Raw genomic sequence first — 11,991 nt, 5'->3', positions numbered from 1 at the left:
TGCGAGCGATGAGCGTCCAGGGTACCCCCTTCGACCCTGTGCACCCACTAGTCTTCAATCTCGATGACAGAGTTGGCGATGCGTGTCGGCTCTGCCTGAGGCGCCACATCGTACTGGATGCGCATGGCAGACCTCGGTGCGGCGTTGAAGTCGTACATGTCGTCAATGTCGTCGTCGTCCAGGCCGAACTGAACAAAGTGGTGGCGCCGCTCCATATAGCGACATACGGCGAAGACTACCATGCCGCCTGCTGCCAATATGCTTGCACAGAGTAAAATGAGCCCGAACACATTGCGGCTACTCCCCTCGTCCTCGTCGAACGCCAGCATGTGGGTGCTGCCCTGCACCGATTCGATCCCGTGGTCCTCGAGCTGCTTCTTCGACAAGGATGCAAAGTAATTGAGGCGCTCGATCGAGCTGCACTCGCTCAGCGCTGCGTTCTCGTTCTCCTCGCAGTTCAGCACCAGGAAGACAACTTGTTTGCCCTCGCTGTTGTGCTTCAGGTACGCCAGTGTGAACATGGACCGCTTCAGACAGAGGAGGCTGCTCAGCGTGCTCAGGAAGTCGCTGGGCAGCTTCTTCACCGTGAGCACGACCTTGGCACTCTTAAACTTGGGCCACGGGTGCTCCGCCGTTTCGGTCGCCATGGGACACTCCGCGTGTGTGGAGGGATGCGTCGGTGTGGGAACAGGCGCCTGGGTGGACTCCCCGGGCCTATCAGCGATGGCGACATCCTCGATGAACGGCACCTCCGTCCACACATTAACTGCCTTGCGCTTGTAGCACACCTTGTAGGAGCCGCCCTCGGCTATGGTCGACTTCCACAGGGAGTAGGTGGTGTTCGGTCCGTAGTTGTCTTCTGGCTCCAAGTCGTTGGCAAGAGGGACGCCACCGGCGGGTTTGCCCGTATCGCACTCTTTCGTGAACTCCACAAACTTGGCTTCGTCGCCGTTCTCGCGGGTGTCGAGGTCGTGGCCGTAGAACTTGATAGTCGTCTCAGTGCCGACCAGCACTTCGCCCTTCTCATTGACACCACCGACGACGTCGTAGTACGCCGGGTTCCCGGCATACACGGTGATGACACCTATCTGCGTCGCCACGTGGCTGTTTTGCGCGCGGTAGCACACGCGGTATGTGTTAGGCTCGTGGAAGGTAATGGCGCGCACACTGAGCTGGGTCCGGTTGCCGTAGACATGAACTGTGGCTGGTATCGCGGTGAGGTAGTCCATGTAGAGCACGTTGCCATCCGGCCGCGCGCACGTCCCCTGCGAGAAGTCGACCAGCGAGACAATATCGGTGCTCTGTGGCACCTGACCAACGCCGTGGTCGAGCACAAGAACGCTGCGATCGGCGCTCTTCGAGTATACTGTGTGTGGTGACACTGCTACCACAATCGGTGCGTTGTTCCCCGCCCCAGCCTTGCCCGCTATCTTGTACGAAAGGAGTGCGCGTACTCGCAGGTTGCACCGGGTGTCTGTCGCTAGGTTGGTGAACATAACGGAGAATCGACTGAGAGTGGGCATTGCTACTGTCAACTCTGCCAGGGAGCCGCCCCTCATGTCGCGAATCGAGAAATTGCGCTCCACGGTAACGCCGTTGCCCGTTGTGTAGACGGCGTGGATGACGAGGGCGTACATGTACTCGGTCTGGTGCTCAACAAGGCAGTAGTCCTCGTCTGCGTGATCGTTTCCCACAGACACAACCTCGTACGCCAGGCAGGTCATTGTCAAGCTGTGCGTGCGGCCCGAGAAGCTGTACAGGGTTGATGTCACCTGCGAGCTGGCCGAGGTGGTGTGCTCTGTGACTCCACACGCGGGATAGAGTCTCTTACCATTTTCGGCAGCCAGGGAAAGGGTGGAGCAGAGGGCCAGCGACACACCGATGACCACTAGAAGCTTCAGAGACTTCATTCGGAACATCGGCACAAGTGAAACGTGCTTGTGTGCGCCCACGCGGAGGGACGAAGAGGAAGGGGGGGGGAGGAGCGCAGCAGCCGAACGAAAGGGCGACAGGAAAGAGGGGCGGAAACGCGCAGCGACAACAACGGCGACTACGCAGCCAGGAAGAGACAGAAGAAAGGAAGTCAAAAAGCACAGCTGCCTCCTGCTCGGCTTGTGTGTGTGTGTGTGTGGTCTCGCGGAACGGATGTGCTGTGAAGGGGAAAGAGCAGGGAGGGAGGGGAATCCGAGGATGCCAGGGTATTGTGGAGCGCTATCCCACGGAGAAAAAACTGGACAAAGGAGGTCAGAAGGAACGTATAGGCTGAGAAATGGGGATAAGACACAGCGAGGCGATAAAAGGAATGTGTTGATGGACCCTGCTTCACTTCCGCAGAGACATGGGGACAGAGGGAGATGGAGAGAGGAGAGGAGCGGGGATGGGTGGGCAAGAGAAAGTAAGTAAGGGTGAATGAGAAGAGGAGAGATGAGTACGTGTGTATGATGGTGATGCAGCGAACATGCAGGATGGTGGCCCGCACACTGAGGCTATTGCGTGTGTAGACAGTGTTGACGGAGGGCATCCACACAGCCACAAGTCGTTACGCATGCTCAGACGTGTGTGACACAGAGAGGGGAGAGAAGAAAGCAGCGCTTCACAGCTTCATTTATCACCAATGCAGGTGAATGCTGGAGCAGAGGGCATCCGCTGCCTCATGCACGTGCGTGGAAAAGCTGGCCGAAGCCGCGGGCATCGAAAGAGAGATCTGATATGAGACTTCCTGCTTCTCCCTGTCGCACACACACAAACACATAGCTGTGACAGAACAGTACAACGTCAACATCTCTGCACCTTCATATGCACATGACACACAAAACACACCATGCAGTGCACAGAGGCGTGGCCTAGCGTGAGCGAAGCGTGACGTGGCTCCGTCGCATCCCTCCCCCCAAAAAAAAACGCCGAAAAAGAGGAGCGGCGGCCCACTACTTCTTTCCCGCCGGCGTTGCTGGGGCCTTCGTATCCCCTGCGCCCGGTCTTTTTGACGCACCACGCTCCTTATGGAAAATGTCGATGGTCTTTATGTTGAGCATCGACATTCGCCACGCAACCTTACCGAGGCGGCGTTTCACTTGATTGTCCAGCACCTGCCGCTGCCACGGTGACTCGAACGTGTTGCTCTTTTCGCGGTCAAAGAGCTCTTCCATGTACCAGTGCTGTGCCACGATTTTGTTCTCGAAAATACCCGGATACGTCCACTCGGGACCGATGACAGGGTCGGCTTGATCCTTGAAGATAGAGATGGGGATGGACATACCCTCTTTGCCGTATGTGTACATGTTCTGCGGCACATCCTTCACCTCTACCATCTTCCGGTGCTCCATGCGACCAGAGTACGCGTGCATGAACTTCCGCCGCTCTCTGTCAAGCTCCGTCTTCGTTGGCGCTGTGTCGTACGGTAGGTAGACTTGCTTGTAGTCGGGCAAGTCGCTTGGCTTGCCACTGCGCTTCAGCAGCGCTGAAGTGCACGCGAGCAGCCTGGGCGTGCAAGTTCTCTGAAACATGTCACTCCCCCTCACTGCTAAAGCTCGAGCAGATGTGTGTGCGTGTGTGTGTGTATCAAGAACGCATATGCCGTGGTCACCGAGATGGGAGGCGGAAAAGACAGGTGGTGGTGGTGAGAGTAGGCGGATCGACACACAAAGTGATGCAGAAGAAAGACGCGGACGAACAGGGAAAGTGGGGGAGGGGGGAGGAGGGTGGACCACGAGCAGTGGTATAGTCTCACCTCGCCACGGTGCTGTTCTCTCCATTGCATTGTGCAACAGGCCAGAATGCACGCGAGAACCAAATGCAGTTACACACCATATCACCCCAACTGGCCAAACAGGCATAAATACAAACACAAGGGTATCCGTAGAGAGACCCCACCAAGGAGAGGGAGCAAGCGAGCAGGGCGGAGGGCGGGGGTGCGCTGGCATGCTTTCAACGTGCTCCAGTGCGCCTGTTGCCCCGGCGCATCCCTCCCTTTCGCTCTCTCGCGCTACTTTGCAGGTCTCCTTCCCATCGTTACAGACTGGCAAGGGTAAGGAGGAGGGGGAGGGGCTGTACTGTCTTGCTATTCCCCTATTTCTTTGAGGTTGTCTTGAAGTCAGTGCTACTACAGGCTGTGGGACAGAGGAAGGAGAAGGCGTTGAGACGGAGTGAGTCGAAGAAAGAGAGAGAAGAGTAGCGGACCACTTCGATCCCACAGCGACAACAACGGACACCGCTTACAACCCTCTTTCACTCATCCCCCCAGGAGGCTAAAGAAAGAAATGTAGAGAAAAACAGCGACAACGCCAACATCACCGACACACGCACACACAGACGAGCATGTGTACATCGTGTAAAGGGCTATGTTTAAGTTCCTAAGAGGCAAGATATCGGAAAAAATGAAACCAGCCAGCACGAGAGGAGCGAAGGAGGCGAGGAAGAGAGTCACGCGCACGGCAGCGGCAGAGGAGTGCGCTGTGGAGGTCTCATAAAGGGGGTCGAGAGGGTGGCCACGGCGCACGCGTCAGCGTCACATCCCCGACTGGTAATGAAAGGCCTACCATGCCTTCTTCCAGTAGCGGAACGTAGTGCGGCCGTAGATGCGCCAGTTTGTGTTCTTCTGGCCGTAGTGTAGGAGCAGGCAGTTGACCAGGCCTACGGTGGTGATCACCTTCCAAAAGGCTACACGGCGGTCATCGTACTCAGACTCGGCGGACCAGCGCAGGAAGTTCACGACGTCCTTGGCCATCTGGCTGATCGTGGCAGGGGTGCCATCTTCGTAGTCCACCAGGCCATCCGAGAGTGGCGGCGGCATGGAGAGCACGCATCCCTTGAAGTAGGGGTTCCAGAATTGGCCGGGCTTCAGCTCAGGCGCGAACGGTGGAACCTCCATCAGCTCACCGTTGCCCCAATTGTAGCCGGTCACCAGGGAGAAGATGTAGTCCGAGCCACCCTCCTTGCCGAAGACGGCGTGCTGCAAATCTGGGGGCTCAGCACCGTTGTTGGCGAACTGCGCGGCGCGCTGGTTCGGGTAAGGGGTGGGTAGGGTGTCCGTCGGCTTGCCGGGGCGGCGGTTCAGGTTACCCTCTGCATCCGGCTCGCTGTCGATCATCTCGTACTGGGAGGCCAGCTGCTTGATCTCCTCGCGGGTCATGAAGCCCTGGAAGTGGGTGAAGGTCATGCGGCCCAGTGAGTGGCACGGCGCAAATACTTCTGTGTAGATCTGGCGGCCGCGGCGGACGGAGGGCCAGTCAAGGCTGTGCCAAATCTCGAAGCGGTCATTGTGGTTCCAATACCAGTCACGCTTGATGGGGTGCGCCTTCTTGCCCGCCATTACTGCTTTAAGTAGGTGCAATAGAGGGTTTACGTGTGAAGATGGATAGTGGTGCTGGAGTACTATGAGCGAGGAGGCCTGCGTAAGTGTACCAAGAAAGGTTCAACTACTGTCCTACTACTCCTCAGCGAAAGAGACGGGGCGGTGTGCCGCTGATTTAGTTACACTGCATCAAGGGAGACCGCAAGGGTGAGAGGGGAAGAAGAGGTCGTGAGGTGGGAGTAAGGCGCGGGGAGAGGCGGAGAACGAAAAAGTGCGGCGCCTGTGCACCCTCGTGAGCATGCTTTGTGGCGTCTCGCACAGTGGTGCAGATACCGCAGCATCCTCACGTGAGAGCGCCGTCTTCCTCCACATGGAGCCAGACGAGGAGAAGGGAGGGAAGGGCGAGAGGAGGAGAAGGTATGGTGGCACACGACCTCAACAGCACTGACATGCGAGGGTCGGTGCCTCTACTCCCTTTCAGCCACTCCCACGCATCCATGCACCTGCACATCTCTCGCGCATTCTCCTTCATCACCCGCTGGTTCGTGCGACAAAAAAATCTACCCTGAACGACGTGCACGCGTAGGGTGCGCACTACAAACTTTTCTTCTTTTCCATGTGCCCACTTCTCTGCGGCACAACGCGAGGTCCAACGCCGCTCCACCCCCCGACCCTGTCACAGGCCCCATCCGCGTGGTGTGAAGCACCGGTAGACACGCGTTACAGCAGTGCGCCGACCCAGTCACCCGAGGACGGCCCCTGCCCTCAAACGCCGCCCGCCCACCTCGCGCCTCGTAGGGCGGCTCTTAGGCGCCCCACACCAGCAGGCGGTGCGAGGGCCGGGTGTGGCATACGCTCGAGCCACGCGGACACTTTTTGCCCATCCGATGAGCACCGCAAACGCGTTCACTGCCGCAGAGCTCGCCCCGACGCCACGCCGCCCAGGACCCGCCCGCCGACATCCGCAGCGATGGCCCGCTCTCGCCCGCCCACGTCGTCGGCGCTGGACACGCGCACCACCAGAAGCGGTTCCGCATTCGGCCGGAACGGGAGCGGGGAGAGGGGGCTGCTCAGCGTCCACCCAGACCGAGTGGACACACCGGACCCGGAGATGCCACGCGCGGAGGTGTGTGTGCCCACGTCATGAGGGCGGCGTGAACTAGAGACAGCAGTAAAAGGTAAGATATCGACCGACAAACACGCGCAGGAACACAGACCGGACGCACATACATGGTGCGGCAATGGGTTCCTTTACGCGCCACGCGGCAGGCCATTGCACGGCAACGTGCAACGGTTGGACTCGCACGAAGCAATCAAGCTACACCCTAGGGCTTCTCTGTTTAAGTGTCCCAACGACGGCCAAAGAAATCGAATCGGGCTGAGTGCGTGTGCCCTTGCACGCCCGCGTCAGGCGCGTTACACCACGATCGCAGCCGCTGCAGCCGTGCTCCCCCTTCCGAGAGAGAACAAGCTGGAACGCATGTAAAAAGAAATGAGAGTTACGGAAAACAACCCAGCAAAGAGATCATGATAAGTGACAACGCGCCGACAAGCGACAGAGGGCAGAAACCACCAGCGAGGGGCAACGAGCATCCCAGACGACACTCGATAAAAAGAGCTGTAAAGAGGAGACAAATACCCACTGGGAGAGGCGACCGAGAAAGAGCGACAGCGAAGCCTTTCGTTTTATAAAGTTTTCCGCCAGCACTCGGCATGCTTGTCTCTCTGCGTGGAAGAGGGGGTCGATCGATGTTTATCGTAGGGCGAACTCCATTGTGTCGAGGGCACCATGCTGAAGCACCGAAGACTCGGTGTACACAAACACCTGCATTTCACTTGCGGATGTCTGTATCTCGCACACCACAGGTACGTACTCGACGCGCTCCTTCGGCTGCACCGCGAATGCGGCGATGCCAACGATGGCGCCCGATCCAGTCTCTTTGGTCCGGTACCCTTGTAGCTCGAGCAACTGCATCAGCGCGTTGGCATCTACCCTCGCCGACGGCGACACCTCCTTGCGCCAGCCGGCGAAGGTCGATGCCTGCTTCGTTGCCTCATACAGGCGACTAAAGTTGACGTCCGAGTCTACCTGGTATGGGGTGAAGAAAGTCGTGGGAAGGGTCGGCAGTGACAGAACGTCGGTGCGCACGCGCGCGCTGTCGGACGCCGGCGCGTACTGCACTCGCACACTCGGCGGGCTTCTAAAAGCAAAGCATGAGCGGGCAGCAAACTCGATTGTGATTGTGCCCCAAGCCGCCACAGTGGTCCCGTCTTTTGTGCGCGACTGAAGAATGAGCCCCGCGTCGGCACGGATGATCTCCACTGCCACCTGCACGAGACCCTTGCCTGTCTTGTCACGCACCACCACCGTCATGCGAGTGTCCGCCCCGTACGTTGACTTGGTACAGTGGAGTTCGATCGACTCGTTCGAGAAGAGAACGCCCTTGTCGGCGCGTGAAAGCTCGAAGAGGCGGCGGCGATGCTCTTCGTAGACGCTGCGAACACGATCCACATCCTGGGAAGGGAGGGACACGTCGAGCAAGGCGTCCAGCTCTGCGTAGGCCTGGTCGGCGTTACCACCTTGCACAGGGGCTGCCGTCGACACAGGCGAGAGATCATGCAGTGTGATTCGTCGCTTTGCCTGGTGCTTCGGTTTCTCGGCCGACTCCGACTTGGACTTCCGCTTGCCCGTGTCGTTCACATCCTCCACGCCGCGTTCAAGAATCTTCAGGGCCCAAATGTCCTGCACACTGCTTTGCAGCCTCTTCACCTGGTTCATGACAGTGTTCACATCGGCTCGGAAAGGTGGCATGGGCTCGAAGACCTTCTCTAGCAGCTCACTCCGCCCAAACTCCACCAGTGCAATGAATTCCGTTGCACGCTGCTGCAACTCCGGGTGCGGGCTCTTGGTGTACGCTTGCAGTGTCTTCATAATGCGTTCGCGCACCGCAACATCGTCGTAGAGCGTGTAGAACTTGAAAAATGTGCTGATGATGATGCTCTGCGTCACCACCGAGGTGAAGCTCAGCTTCTGTGTCAAGAGGTTGAGCTGCACCATCGGCGTGCTCTCGGCGTTCAGCGCGATCTGGTAGCCGAACTCGCCGAGCACGAACGCAGCAACACGAAGCATAACCTCTGGCACATTTGTCTTTTTCCGAAGCTCCTGGAAGACGATGTTTGCCGCACGCTTCTGCACGGACGGATCGTTGACGACAACCTGAACGACGCGTTGCACGATATCTGGCGGGCACAGGTCACCCGCCTCCGACACAACCGTGAGCATGATATCCACATACACGTTGTAGTCCTTGCAGTACTTCTCTGACAGAAGCGCGATCGAGAGAACGAGGCTCGTCTTGAAGTCGGGGTCCGCGGCAATGGGGAGGTACGAGATGAGTTCCTTGATGATGTCGTCAGCGGTGCTCCGGTTGCACATAGCCACGAGAACATCGAGCGCTTTTTTCCGAATTGAGGCGTCTGAGTCGTGCAGGCCAACGATGATTTGCTGTTGGTGCTGACGGCAGTGCATATGAAAGTCGAAGCCGGGGACGTCCACAAAGCTGAGCCGGGCCAGCAAGCTAAGGCCGATGTAGCGCAGATTCGACTCCCGCTTGTCGGAAAGAAAGGAGCTGATGAGGGCCACACACTCCAAAATCAGCTTGGAGCCGACATCCCACTGGATGCACAGTGACACCACCTCAAACAGCACCGCGTTCATTGCGCTGACGCGGCTCTGTGTGCCACGCTGCTTCTGCTGCGTCTGCGCATCCTTCAGCACCTTATCCGTCGCCTTGACAACCTTGCGGAGAACGAGGATTATGCGGTTGCGCTGGTCAGCTTCCGACGGAAGCGGGAAATACTGCAGCAGCCGCAGGAGCTTCGCCTGAAGCCATGGCGCTGGGACACCGTAGTACACGTAGCCTGGCTCCGTCTGCTTTTCCAGAATGATGCGTGCCAGAACCTGGATCAGCTTGTCGGGGATGCCTCTGTAAAGGTGCCTCGACTCCTTGCTGATGCAGCCGCTAAGAAATGCCACGGCGCACATGCTGACACCGTCCTGCGTCGATAGAAGCAGCTCTGCCGCCTTAGGAATCACAGTATTCAGATCGACAATCTCGGGGTACTTGCGATAAATGTGAAGCAGCGTCAGAAGCGCCTTCTTGTGGATGTGCTGATTGACGCTGTCATCCATGACGATAGAAAAGACGCCTTCGTGCATCACCTCTACAAAATCGCGACTCCCCGTGTTCGCGACGGCTGTGAGGGCGAGACTGCGACTCAAGTCGGACACCGAGAGAAGGTCACGATATACAGTGTGCGTGGTGAGCGTCAGAAGATCACTGTTTTCGTTCAGCAACACGGAAGTGGAGAGGTACCCGATGAGCTTGGCGGACGGGCTCTCCTGTGACATCAGTTTCAGGCCTTCAATGTGGCCGAAGGTAATGGGGTAACCGAGCATCGAGATGAACATCAGCTTGCACACGTACTTCTTTCGATCGTACGTCGTCATCGTGCTAGTTTCAAGAAACTTGGCGCGTATCTTGGCCAGTTCCTCATCCACGCGACTCTCTTCCTCCTTCTTGTTTCCAGTTGCACGACGGATGTCCCGAATGAAGTGGGCGAGACCTCGCATGTCCATTTTCGCAGCAGGAGGTCGACGTCGGCAGGGGAGAGAAAATACAGAAAGAGAAAAGGAAGAGGTACTTGACTGAAGCGATACGGTGATTCAGCCTACGCTCTGAGCGAGGTGGCGCCAAATCGGATATGAGTATTGTGACGAAGTGTTGGAAGGTGAGTGGCAGCGGACGGGAGGGGATGACAAGGAAAGCGAGAAGGTCAGAGTACAGAGGAAGAACAGACAGGAATGCGCAGAGGCCCACAGGGGACGAGATTGCAGTGGGAGGCAGCAAAGACACACCGCATTTTGGTGTCAAGAGGCATCCGCCCTCTATGTTGTTCTGTGATGCTCTTTTTGTGCTCCGAATTTGGCGCTCTGCGCGCCAGAGAGTCAGCGGTGGTCAAAAGCAAGGTGAGCACATGAGAAGACCACGTCCTTCCGACCACTTGTACTGCTGAACCACTTGCTAAGGTATTGCCGTTGCCGTTCTGTTTCTTCTTTGCGTCTCTTTTGTAACTTCTATGAATTCTGTGAGCGCGATGCTCAAAAAGTGTTCGTGTGCACTCACACAGGGCATACACCAGCGAACTATCCAAATGAACGAGCTCATTTGGTACTCACTCTGGGCGGTCGGGTGAGGGCGGTACATCAACAGTCAAATTCCGTCTGCGCCGCTTCACCGGGGAATCCAACGCGAGAATCCTTGGATTGATCTGGCATGTGGCTTTATCTGTGGCTGTAGGTGATGGCGGCTGTGCTGCGGCCGGAAAGCAGTTTCGAGCTCCCCCTTCAGCGCGCGCGGAGGCGAGGCTGTCGCACTGATAAGTGGAGTCGCAGCGTCTCCGTTTGGTGAGCAAATAGGACGGGATGCCGCTTGTTGTGACTTTCCGCGCTGCCGCATTCCACGAAATCTCGCGCAGCATCACACGCTGCTGTTTCGGATGCACCGGCAGTGAGCAGCAGGCGTTTTTTTCTTCAACGTTAGATTTTGCGTTGTCGGCTCCTTCGTGAGGAGTGGGTGTAGGCGTGCATACGTCGACGCCGTTGCCGCTGCTCCGTGCAAAGTCCCAACCGTGATTGCGGTACCACAACACGAAAATGTGCCGCAATCTATCCCTCGCCTCATTGTTAGTCTTCCCGCTGCATTCGAACCTTGACCACGCTACCTTCAGTGCGTGCGCCTTCAGCAGCGACGGCGTCACGCTCGTACGCAGAAACAGGATGGGAAGAATAACGTCCTCCATCTGCTTCGCTGTCTTGGTGCGCAACCTTTGCCCGGCAGCGGCGCTGAGCAGCAGCTCACCAAGCGTCGACACCGCCTCTAACAATAGCCGCTCAGTGGTCAGGTTGCTCTTGCCAGATGCTGAGTCTTGGGCTAAGAGTACCTGAGTTTCACGTATGCGCTTCAACATCATCTCCGTGGCCACCTCGTGCGATCCCTCCTCAATACCAAACATTTGCTGCTGCAGGTCATCGAGGGAGCTCTCTATCGTTCTTGTTTCACCGTTCTTCACGGCAGCCCGTGCTGCACAGGCAACCAACGGGGAAAGTGCATCTATGCTCATGATTGACGTCAGACCTCAGCGCTTGCAAAACGAAACGCGGGGATTCTAAGTGTGCCTCTATGCAAAAACACTGCCGTGTGGCAAGGCTGGTCTCTACAGAACAAAAGAAAGAGCCGCCACCACAACAATGCAGAGGAAAGGAGGATGAAGAAGCGCAGCATATAATCCCATTGCACGAATAAAGGAAAGGTCAGAGTACGGACAGCGATAATCATCTTTCGCGAAGAGCAAACCAGTCGGGAACCCCACTTGACCGCTTGCCTTCCAAGCGCCTGTACGTTGGACCTTTGCTACTCTGTGCTAGCAGCATCGCCTCACACAGCCGGCCCCGCAATGTGCAGGCTACCGAGCGGAACAATATTCGCGGAGCTCCAGATAGATAGTCTTCTTTTTTCAAAGCCGATAGAACGCAGAACATCGACTACCGACGTCCGAGATGATTTGTACAGTTGAGCAGAGGAGTAGAAAGGGAGCGCTGAAGAAAGTGACAATGCACCGCGATCGCAGCACTTTTGACA

At 57.3% G+C, this 11,991-nt stretch overlaps 5 protein-coding genes across 5 annotated transcripts; all 5 read right to left on the bottom strand.

Moving 5' to 3' along the window:
- Nucleotides 1-47: 47 nt before the first annotated feature.
- Nucleotides 48-1,919, bottom strand: LMJF_07_0080 (putative Golgi/lysosome glycoprotein; the record flags this gene model as incomplete). The annotated part of the gene is made up of 1 exon (XM_001680860.1): nt 48-1,919. One exon carries the CDS (start codon nt 1,917-1,919, stop codon nt 48-50), a length of 1,872 nt encoding a protein of 623 aa, XP_001680912.1.
- A 1,005-nt stretch (nt 1,920-2,924) lies between these two features.
- On the bottom strand, nt 2,925-3,503 carry LMJF_07_0070 (conserved hypothetical protein; the record flags this gene model as incomplete). Its single annotated transcript, XM_001680859.1, has 1 exon — nt 2,925-3,503. One exon carries the CDS (start codon nt 3,501-3,503, stop codon nt 2,925-2,927), a length of 579 nt encoding a protein of 192 aa, XP_001680911.1.
- Nucleotides 3,504-4,531: 1,028 nt separating this feature from the next.
- On the bottom strand, nt 4,532-5,308 carry LMJF_07_0060 (putative cytochrome c1, heme protein,mitochondrial precursor; the record flags this gene model as incomplete). Its single annotated transcript, XM_001680858.1, has 1 exon — nt 4,532-5,308. One exon carries the CDS (start codon nt 5,306-5,308, stop codon nt 4,532-4,534), a length of 777 nt encoding a protein of 258 aa, XP_001680910.1.
- Nucleotides 5,309-7,043: 1,735 nt separating this feature from the next.
- Nucleotides 7,044-9,929, bottom strand: LMJF_07_0050 (alpha-adaptin-like protein; the record flags this gene model as incomplete). The annotated part of the gene is made up of 1 exon (XM_001680857.1): nt 7,044-9,929. The coding sequence occupies one exon, from the start codon at nt 9,927-9,929 to the stop codon at nt 7,044-7,046; it is 2,886 nt and encodes a 961-aa protein (XP_001680909.1).
- A 596-nt stretch (nt 9,930-10,525) lies between these two features.
- LMJF_07_0040 (conserved hypothetical protein) lies at nt 10,526-11,473 on the bottom strand (the record flags this gene model as incomplete). Its single annotated transcript, XM_001680856.1, has 1 exon — nt 10,526-11,473. One exon carries the CDS (start codon nt 11,471-11,473, stop codon nt 10,526-10,528), a length of 948 nt encoding a protein of 315 aa, XP_001680908.1.
- Nucleotides 11,474-11,991: the final 518 nt, after the last annotated feature.

The sequence above is a fragment of the Leishmania major genome, chromosome 7 (assembly GCF_000002725.2).
Source record: "Leishmania major strain Friedlin complete genome, chromosome 7".
NCBI lineage: Eukaryota > Euglenozoa > Kinetoplastea > Trypanosomatida > Trypanosomatidae > Leishmania > Leishmania major.
This window is presented reverse-complemented; position numbering and strand designations above follow the sequence as displayed.